The sequence below is a fragment of the Conger conger genome, chromosome 12 (assembly GCF_963514075.1).
Source record: "Conger conger chromosome 12, fConCon1.1, whole genome shotgun sequence".
In the NCBI taxonomy this organism is placed as follows: Eukaryota; Metazoa; Chordata; class Actinopteri; order Anguilliformes; family Congridae; genus Conger; species Conger conger.
The window spans coordinates 3838148-3848928 of record NC_083771.1 but is presented as its reverse complement, the minus strand read 5'-3'; the positions used below and the strand labels follow the sequence as shown (position 1 = coordinate 3848928).

At 51.0% G+C, this 10781-nt stretch overlaps 1 protein-coding gene across 5 annotated transcripts in view; it reads right to left on the bottom strand.

The window, feature by feature from the left end:
* Window positions 1-10781, bottom strand: part of LOC133141643 (transcription factor 4-like) — a 193406-nt gene that overhangs the window by 31171 nt on the left and 151454 nt on the right. For all 5 annotated transcript variants that reach the window (XM_061262212.1, XM_061262211.1, XM_061262213.1 and 2 more), the window contains 4 exons: window positions 7752-7822; window positions 6511-6589; window positions 2624-2703; window positions 1448-1651 (listed from right to left, as the gene is read on the bottom strand). In XM_061262212.1, the coding sequence (XP_061118196.1) occupies window positions 1448-1651; window positions 2624-2703; window positions 6511-6589; window positions 7752-7822 (434 nt within the window). The remainder of the gene's footprint in view (window positions 1-1447; window positions 1652-2623; window positions 2704-6510; window positions 6590-7751; window positions 7823-10781) is intronic.

The following is a 10781-nucleotide window of genomic DNA, read 5'->3' as shown; positions in this document are numbered from 1 at the left end:
CAGAAACAGAAGCCGACTGTCCAATTACCTTCCGTCCCCTAAAATGAGGGGGGGCGATGTTGCTCCGGCACCCGAACGCTTACAGACTGCGCCGCACCAGTATTGAAAATCATATTTCCATTTTCCCCACATTCCCGCGATCCTTTAAAACGACGAGCTAATGGAGAGCGGCGCGGCTCGTGCTCGTGCTCCCGCCTCCCCCGTACTTACCCCCCGTACCCCGTCCAAAACATGCCCTCTGGTTTCATGCCTGGGCTTTGAGAGATTAAAGACGGGGCTCATTAATCGGCTCCTAATGCGTGACAGCGGTCGGTCCCCCGCGTGGCCCCCACTGCTCGCCCCCGCGCTGGTTTGCAGGCGAAGGCCGCGTCTCTGCCCTGGGGTCTGACGTCACGCAGCTTTTAACGGTTACCTTTCAATTATGTGACCGATTAGCGTCTGGCCCAGCGCACGTGAGGTCATCGGGGTAAATGTCTGGTGTCCTTCGCCTGAGGTGAAATCCGGCAGTGGCGGTGGATTACTCATCTAGCTCAGTAGACCTGACCTCCATTTTAGGCCAACGTACTGTAATATGCATCTCTTTATTAGCCTGTTGAGCAACCCAACAGGCGACACGCACTGACAGCACCATAATTTATCATTAGTTATTTAGCTGATAATCCAAAGCAACTAACTTTGCTCTCCCCCCCCCCACCCGGAGCAATGCGGGGTTAAGGGCCGTGCTCTAGGGCCGAACAGACGTTACCGTGGCTACACCGGGGCTGGAACCACCAGCCTTTTAGGTCCCGGTCATGTCATACGTTAGCCGCTAGGCTACAGGCCGCCCCCATGATAACAATAATTAGGACACTGAGGTGGAGTGGGCATTAGCAAAATTAGCGACCTGCCTGCCTAGTTGGCCCTTGTGGACTGAGGTATCTCTCGCCCTCTCTCCTGGGTGAGTGTGAGTTTTGGGGACCGTGTGGTGCCTCAGGGCTGGGTGGGGCGGGCGGGGCTTCCCATGAGGGAGTGTCTGTTGGTCTCCCCTGGGTGAGTGTGAGTTCTGTTGGTCTCCCCTGGGTGAGTGTGAGTTCTGGGGACCGTGTGGTGCCTCAGGGCTGGGTGGGGCGGGGCTTACCATGAGGGAGTGTCTGTTGGTCTCCCCTGGGTGAGTGTGAGTTCTGTTGGTCCCCCTGGGTGAGTGTGAGTTCTGTTGGTCCCCCTGGGTGAGTGTGAGTTCTGTTGGTCTCCCCTGGGTGAGTGTGAGTTCTGTTGGTCTCCCCTGGGTGAGTGTGAGTTCTGTTGGTCTCCCCTGGGTGAGTGTGAGTTCTGTTGGTCTCCCCTGGGTGAGTGTGAGTTCTGTTGGTCTCCCCTGGGTGAATGTGAGTTCTGTTGGTCTCCCCTGGGTGAGTGTGAGTTCTGGGGGCCGTGTGGTGCCTCAGGGCTGGGTGGGGCGGGTGGGGCTTACCATGAGGGAGTGCCGGTTGGCCGACAGCAGGCCAGGGCTGTAGCCGGACCCCAGGCCGCTCATGGCGCCGTTGTGCGACGGCCCGATGATGTTGTGCATGTCCCCGTGGCCACTCGGCATGTTGGGAGAGGGCCCCACCGCGTGGCTCCGCAGCACGTGGATGGCATCGTCCAGCCGCTCCAGACGGTCCTCGATGCGGCTTTGCTGGGGGGGAGGCAGGAGGGGGGGTTAAACGGTCACCACAAGATGAATGATGGCCGCCCTTAGATAAATGGTTATTGGATAAAACCATGGCTGTGTCCGAAATCATATACTGTCTTACTATTTAGGATGTCGAAATAGTATTAGTCTGTCTGAAAACCACAGCTGTATGAAAGAGTGTCCCTGGATGCCACGCTACATTCGGTGAAATATCAAAGTGTGTGAACACTGGACACTATGCTGGCAGGAGTATCCCACAGTGCATTGCACTAGGTCACGACCCAAGCCAACACAAGTGGTGAAAGAGTTGACCAATTTAAACGGAAGCATTACCTTTCACTATGCTTGGCGGAACGTGATTAAAATCAATGGATACATTTACTGTATGTTTTAAATCTTTTTCCTTGCACAAAGTCACATCAATGCACAGAGCTTAAAATGACTGCGTTCTGTGGCAACATATCATGTCCGAAAATTCATCTTACTTTTTGCTCGTATACAAAAGCTGCCTTATAGTACAGACGTATAGTGTGCAGTGTGTAGTGTTATGTGTAAAAAAAACAAACAATTTCTGAACATATTCATCAATAAAAAACCAGCATGCATACAACTGAACACAAATGTCATCAGAAAAAAAAGTGTCTCTGTGTGTTCAGCAGACCTGGATAAAACAGGTAATTGTTTTGGATTTAAATACATTTCCGTGCTTGACTGTTCCGTGCTTGCAACTGACTCAACCTAGAGGCCCAGAAGGCAGGGTTTGCACTATATGAGAATATTTAATAGGTTCCAATACACATTACAGAACAGTATATTACATTACAGTCATTTAGCAGACGCTCTTATCCAGAGCGACGTACAGTAAAGTGCAAATCAGTACAATACACCATACAGGCTCAGCAAAGTGTAGAAAAGTATTTGAATCCAGAATCTACGTATTTGAGGCAGGTCTAGTGCACAGTGAGTGGCCCTTACCAGGGAGTGCAGAGGGGCCTCGTAGTTGGGTGAGGAGGGCCCCTGTCCTCCGTTCCGGGACCACACTGCCGTGCTCGGGGCTGGAAGGGGACAGGAAGGGGGTGAGCGGGAGGAATGATAAACGACAGACCTGCTGCACACACACACGCACACGCACACACACACACACACACACACACACACACACACTCACACTCACACTCACACTCACACTCACACTCACAACGTGCACTCAAGACAGATATACAGGTAGATAGATACTGAACTGATACAGTACATGGCAATACTGTATATGATGGGGATTCAAACCCAGAACCCCCCTTTTTTTCCACAATGGCGTGTTGGGCACTGATCGCGACATCAGGATGGCGTGTTGATGGAGTGTTGGGAGCGGATAGCGGCTTCACGATGGCATGTTGAGTGTGGATGAAGTGTTGGGAGTGGATGGCGTGTTGGGTGTGGATGGCGTGTTGGGTGCGGATGGCGTGTTGAGTGTGGATGGCGTGTTGAGTGTGGATGGCGTGTTGAGTGTGGATGGCGTGTTGGGTGCGGATGGCGTGTTGAGTGTGGATGGCGTGTTGGGTGCGGATGGCGTGTTGGGTGCGGATGGCGTGTTGGGTGCGGATGGCGTGTTGGGTGCGGATGGCGTGTTGGGTGTGGATGGCGTGTTGAGTGTGGATGGCGTGTTGAGTGTGGATGGCGTGTTGGGTGCGGATAGCGTGTTGAGTGTGGATGGCGTGTTGGGTGTGGATGGCGTGTTGGGTGCGGATGGCGTGTTGGGTGCGGATAGCGGTCCTCTTCAGGAGGCGCGGGGATCAAGTGCTCCACAAAAGCGGCTCGGCCCTCAGGCTCAGGTGGACCGGTGCCGGGCCCGGACTCGCCTCCTCATCCGCGGCCGCTAAACAAACAGCCCTTTCACCGCGGCCTCCCCCTTTGTCCGCGCGCTTTTGTCTGGCCCGTCCCCGCTCTGCGAGCCCACCGCGCCGTCGTTAGCTGGTGGGGAAACAAACCCTCTCATCTCCGCTGATATGCAAACCGGAGAGTCAGGCGGAAGAGGGGGGGGCGCGCTGGAGCAGGTAAGGAACAATGGCCGTCGACGGACCGCTGCTATGTTATGCTAATGGCCCCCTTATTTGTTTGATGAGGTAAAACGCTGTGTAACCACTACCGGGGCTCCCTTGTTAAGATGAAGCTCTGTTTAAAGCAGGCAGAATTACACAAGCAATTAAAGGAACGGCGTAACAAAAGCCTGTTCGTTCATTACTCCTTTTCTCCCGACCTGACCCGCCTGTTTGAAGGGCGCCGGGACTCCTCCATTATGCATATTAGATCTAATTAAGCTGTTTTTATTGTCCTCTTTTATGTACACTCATATTTTGGTAACCCATTTTTATTATTGAGGCTCATTTCCATATGCTAATTAGCAAATAATTACCTCCACATTCATGTGCAAATAAAGTCAATGCGTTATCAGCAACAAAATTATTAAATTACGTATTTTTTAAAAAAACCTAAAAAACAAACAAAACGAAACAGGCTGCTCTGTAAATGTAACGTTAAATATCAATTTGAAATTGTCCGCTCTAATAAGCTTCATTTTCATTTGTAAAGTCTAATAACTTTAACACAATGATTAATACAAATTATGTTCCTGGCAAGTTTAATAATGTACTTCATAATACTACATCACATGCCTCGCGCTGGTTCTAAATTATTTGGTGAAGTGCGTTTGTAATTAAGACTATCAGTCAATACATATGAAATATCAAATGCCACGTAGCTGGGACAATTAGCACAGAATTTTACATGGTGATTAAGAGGAACTCATTTTTCACTTTAAGGAGCAGAGCGAATTTGCATCCCTGGCTTGTGCGTAGCTGGAAAAGTGGAAAAAAGAAAAAGAGGCGGCTCTCTAGAGAGATGCTGTGGAACTGTTTTGTTGGGTGCAGTTACTCTCCAGTGGGGAGATGGTGTGTAGATAGATGTGTGCCTTTAGACACTCCCTCAGTGGGGAGGTGTTCTGTAGAGAGATGTGTGCAGTTAGACGCTCCTTCAGTGTGGAGATGTTGTGTAGAGAGATGTGTGCAGTTAGACACTCCCTCAGTGGGGAGGTGTCCTGTAGAGAGATGTGTGCAGTTAGACGCTCCTTCAGTGTGGAGATGTTGTGTAGAGAGATGTGTGCAGTTAGACGCTTCCTCAGTGTGGAGATGTTGTGTAGAGAGATGTGTGCAGTTAGACGCTTCCTCAGTGTGGAGATGTTGTGTAGAGAGATGTGGAGGACTGTTTTGTTGGGTGCAGTTAGACGCTCCCTCAGTGGGGAGGTGTCCTGTAGAGAGATGTGTGCAGTTAGACACTCCCTCAGTGTGGAGGTGTTCTGTAGAGAGATGTGTGCAGTTAGACGCTTCCTCAGTGTGGAGATGTTGTGTAGAGAGATGTGGAGGACTGTTTTGTTGGGTGCAGTTAGACGCTCCCTCAGTGGGGAGGTGTCCTGTAGAGAGATGTGTGCAGTTAGACGCTCCCTCAGTGGGGAGGTGTCCTGTAGAGAGATGTGTGCAGTTAGACGCTCCCTCAGTGGGGAGGTGTCCTGTAGAGAGATGTGTGCAGTTAGACGTTCCCTCAGTGGGGAGGTGTCCTGTAGAGAGATGTGTGCAGTTAGACGCTCCCTCAGTGGGGAGGTGTCCTGTAGAGAGATGTGTGCAGTTAGACACTCCCTCAGTGGGGAGGTGTTCTGTAGAGAGATGTGTGCAGTTAGACGTTCCCTCAGTGGGGAGATGTTCTGTAGATAGATGTGTGCAGTTAGACGCTCCCTCAGTGGGGAGGTGTTCTGTAGAGAGATGTGTGCAGTTAGACGCTCCCTCAGTGGGGAGGTGTTCTGTAGATAGATGTGTGCAGTTAGACGCTCCCTCAGTGGGGAGGTGTTCTGTAGAGAGATGTGTGCAGTTAGACACTCCCTCAGTGGGGAGGTGTCCTGTAGAGAGATGTGTGCAGTTAGACGCTTCCTCAGTGTGGAGGTGTTCTGTAGAGAGATGTGTGCAGTTAGACGCTCCCTCAGTGGGGAGGTGTCCTGTAGAGAGATGTGTGCAGTTAGACACTCCCTCAGTGGGGAGGTGTCCTGTAGAGAGATGTGTGCAGTTAGACGTTCCCTCAGTGGGGAGGTGTCCTGTAGAGAGATGTGTGCAGTTAGACGCTTCCTCAGTGTGGAGGTGTTCTGTAGAGAGATGTGTGCAGTTAGACGTTCCCTCAGTGGGGGACACAGCAGATCAGCTAGGAGCTAGGGAACGAGTCTCGGTGCAACAGTCCCTCTGATAAGCATATGGAATCTTGGCACTGCTACTGTCGGCCATCTTGGAGCGTGTTAGCCCCTGGGCTTGCGTCTCTGTTCGTGTGAACAGCTGAGGCCCTCTCCCAGGAGTTCAGGTGCCTACAGACGGCGGTGAGGCAGCTTTTGTTCTGTTTTCAGAGCGTCTGGAGGAAGTTAGAGCCGTGGAAAGGCAGGCCAGGGGAAATAACCGGCTGAGCTGCTCTTCACAAAGGGGAGGAGCGAGGGGTCATGAGCGATTTCATTGGTGGAGCCGTCCAGCGCTCTCGTAGATGAAGACCGATCAAAGTGATTTGTTGTAGAGAGCAAAATGAAATGATAGAGACTGATTGAGAGCTTGTGTCAGCAGACATCCAACAGGCTCAACCCTGCAAGGCTCATGGACATCACACGGTCAACAGGGCTAAGGAGACCCTTTCTCTCAGACTAAATCATGATGCTTTTACAACCAACGTCTATCTGCAATCACACAGTGAACTTAGAACTTAAGGAGACTGGTGAAGTGTATTTGGCTTCTTTAAAAACAGTCGGGCCACTGTACATCAGAGCGAAATGGAGGAGGTCATACCTGTCAGCGAAGGGGGCGATCCGACCGGGGTCGACGGATTGGACGAGAAGCTGTTGTTCGTGTGATCGGGAGAATAGATCTGAAACGAGAAAACCCACAACCAATAAGCACAAAGCCCCCCCAAAAAACTATTCCTGCAGTACAAAACAGGGAGATGAACTATGAGGAAAAATCAATTTGCCATGCTGGTGATTTTGAGTGTGTGTGTGTGTGTGTGTGTGTGTGCGCGCGCTTGTTTGTGTGTCTGTCACTATTTCCTTTTGGAAGCCACAGGACTGCTGACATACAGGGAAACGGTATCTTAACTCGGTCTGGTTGTCACACTGCAATATTCTCACTGCATTAATGTTCAGCTCTCAGCTAATTATTTACTAAGGATTTTAACCCCCGTTTGCAGAAAATGCATTTAATCGCACTTCAATTAAAGTGCTTATCGCAAAGCACTCCCCTGTAATACCAATCAGACATATAAAAACCCAACACTCGCCCGAATTAGCAAAATATTTTATTTTTTATTGAATCTTTATACCAGAAAAAAACTACATTTAAATCTTATATACAAGGTATCACATTAAACAGCCTGTTAATATTAATGGTAATGTATATTATCATTTACCCCTGTGAAATCCAATAAGACAATTCTGTTCCTAATCTACATGCAACATTGTTTAAGAAGTAAGTGTAAAGGGCTGATCTGAGAAATGAAGAAAAAAGTGAGGATAAATAATGTTTGTGTGGGGCTGTGGGGAGTGTGAGGGTGTGGGTGTGTGGCGCTGTGGGGAGTGTGAGGGTGTGGGTGTGTGGCACTGTGGGGAGTGTGAGGGTGTGGGTGTGTGGCACTGTGGGGAGTGTGAGGGTGTGGGTGTGTGGCACTGTGGGGAGTGTGAGGGTGTGGGTGTGTGGCACTGTGGGGAGTGTGAGGGTGTGGGTGTGTGGGGCTGTGGGGAGTGTGAGGGTGTGGGTGTGTGGGGCTGTGGGGAGTGTGAGGGTGTGGGTGTGTGGCACTGTGGGGAGTGTGAGGGTGTGGGTGTGTGGCACTGTGGGGAGTGTGAGGGTGTGGGTGTGTGGCACTGTGGGGAGTGTGAGGGTGTGGGTGTGTGGCACTGTGGGGAGTGTGAGGGTGTGGGTGTGTGGCGCTGTGGAGAGTGTGAGGGTGTGGGTGTGTGGCGCTGTGGAGAGTGTGAGGGTGTGGGTGTGTGGGGACTCGGTGTGTGGGTGTGTGGGGTAGGTGGGTGACTCACCGATGCCAGGGCCTTGCCCAGGGCGTCGCCGGTCTGAGAGCTGCTCGCGGCTCCACTCGCCGCCCTGTTCACTGAGACACAGGCAAGGCACAGGGGTGTGAGAACACTTCCCTCACCGCAGGCCCCCCTGGGCACGCCCTCCCCCCTCCCCCCACACCCTCACACCCCGCGGCCCACGCCCAGCGTCTCCAGCTGTCGCATACTTGGCATCGGCGCGCATTATTCACGCTCCCACGCCTGCGAGGTTGGGTAACGGAGGAATGTCCGAGGCCCCGCCTCCTTTGCGGGCCAGAAAGTCGCCACGGAGACCCCTGCGGAGCCTGTCGTTAAGCCCCGCCCACAGGGCTCTCAGGCGCCAGGTCGCCCCACGGGGAGCTCTTCGCACGTCTGATGCCAAACAGCCCAAAAACCTGCATAAATTCACAGCGACTCCAGCTTATGAATTTCCAACGTTTTTCAGCTACATTCATAAGGAGAGCGTGTCTACACTCCCAATGACGCGAGGCTAAAGGAGAGGCCAAAGGATAAAACGACTGCTTTATAAAAATTAAGTGCATGAAAGGAGTCCGCAAAACTAGCATCGCGTTGCTCAGTAGGGATAGTGATACAGCGCTGTGCGGTGTGTAAGGCTAGCCTGCTCCACTGACAGGCATTCATCTTAACAGCTTACAAGTGCTCACGTGTCACCTCAGAGACATGAACTCAACAGGGCTACGATAACAATAACATGGGATATCCCTGCAGACTGACTACCTGATTCCACCACATGCAACACTCCAATAAGTGGAGGCCCTGGGCTGTGATGTGATTGGCCTTCCCGTAAGTCACACCACCAGCATGGCACGGACAGCCACGGGGAGAGAGGACATTAGCACTGCTCAACAGTCAACAGGCAGCTCTCTAAAGACAGGCAATAATAATAATAATAATAATAATAATAATAACAGAAAGCCTAGAATCAAGACAACATCCTGAAAATGTTCTTATGCCTTGCACAAATGGTGTTATTGAATCCACAATCCAACTAATCAGAAACAGCTGAGAAGCCAACTGTCCAATTATGGTTGGTCCTTTAAAAAGGGGGGGACAATGTATAAAATGGGATGTGTATCTACACACAGCACTCAATATGGATGTCAATTCCCTCAAATGAAAGGGGACAGTCTGCATTGTAACCTCACAATTACTGATTCATTTCAAATGCAACGTGCTGGACTCCAGAGCCGAAATAACAAATATGGACTGCACTGTATTTCAGTTGTTCCAGTCATCAGCACAACCTGGTGTTAAAGGCTGGCTAGAGTCAGGGGAGAGGCCAAACCAGGGTGAAGGAGTGAGCATTGAGACACGCTACACACCCAGCCCTTCAAAACCCCCCTCCCCGGTCGCCTGCCCAGATGGGAACTTCACGCATTACAGGCAGGTTAGTGTGCGACTGAACAAGGCCCGCTGTCAGGACGAATCAGAGCTTGTGTTCCCCCCCCCCCCATGCCTCGGAGCACCGGTCCCCTCCACCGCACACACCGAGCGGTCACCGCCAAGCCCGGAAAAGCGAAAATAAGGAAGCGCAAGCCACAGAAACCCCGCTCACGTCACAGCAGCGGACCATTAGGGGCAGAGTGGCGGAGCGATTACTGCGCCCGCCCAATACATTTCCCTGGGTAATTTCAAGCACATGTACGAGCAAATCAGTCTCATCAAATCAAAGCTCGAGAGAGGAGAGGTTAGCTTTCAAAGGCCTTTTTGTGGCACTCCATTTCATATCCTGAAAATCTTTTTATATGAACGCCAATTTATTTCTCTGAAGCACAAGGGCTTCTTTTCCTGTAATAAAACGCTGGGTTTAGCCAGGAACGTCTTTAGTTTTAGACTGGAAGCAATGTGCTGTGTTTGGAATGTATTATATACATACAGTATACAGCTTTGCCTCTTCTTTTAAGTCGTGTTCTGTAATAAAAAGCATACATGGAACCCCTGTGCATGAACCTAATAATATTTATTTCCGTTGTCTTTTTTTAATGTTTCTCTGAGAGGACGAGACTAGAAGACAGAATAATGCGCGGATGTGGAGAGACGTAGGCTTCCAGTCTGTTTCTCATTACATTCACTCTTAATCTGGACATCAAAGCAATCTGAACACATGGAAGAGTGTTAAAAAAACAACATAAAACATAAAATAAAATAAAATGAGTGCATTCCATTCGAGGCAGGACAGGGGAAATGACACAGCTGACCAAACCAGAAGCTTCTGTGAGACAGGAAGTCCAGCAACCCTTCAGTCAATCAGTTTCAACTGTGCACCTACTTTTCTACAAAGCTATAATAAATTTAAGTTAACATTAAAAAGTACAGCTATTGTATATTCAATGGCTGGATTGAAATCTTGAGTACTATACGTAGTAAAAAATAAATAAATTTGGTAGCGGTTTAAAAGTCCAGTCCAGGAAGGCTGCAGTGTCTGCTGGTTTTTGTTTCACCACAAGTGATGAATTTCTCACCCTGTTATCAAGGCCTTATTTGGCTGCTGCCCCGCTCACCCATGACGCTGGTGAACACGCCCGTTCCCCGCTCACCCATGACGCTGGTGAACACGCCCGTTCCCCACTCACCCATGACACTGGTGAAGACGCCCGTTCCCCGCTCACCCATGACGCTGGTGAATACGCCCGTTCCCTGCTCACCCATGACACTGGTGAATACGCCCGTTCCCCGCTCACCCATGACGCTGGTGAACACGCCCGTTCCCCGCTCACCCATGACACTGGTGAACACGCACGTTCCCCGCTCACCCATGACGCTGGTGAACACGCCCGTTCCCTGCTCACCCATGACGCTGGTGAACACGCCCGTTCCCCGCTCACCCATGACGCTGGTGAAGACGCCCGTTCCCCGCTCACCCATGACGCTGGAGAATACGCCCGTTCCCTGCTCACCCATGACACTGGTGAACACGCACGTTCCCCGCTCACCCATGACGCTGGTGAACACGCCCGTTCCCTGCTCACCCATGACGCTGGTGAACACGCCCGT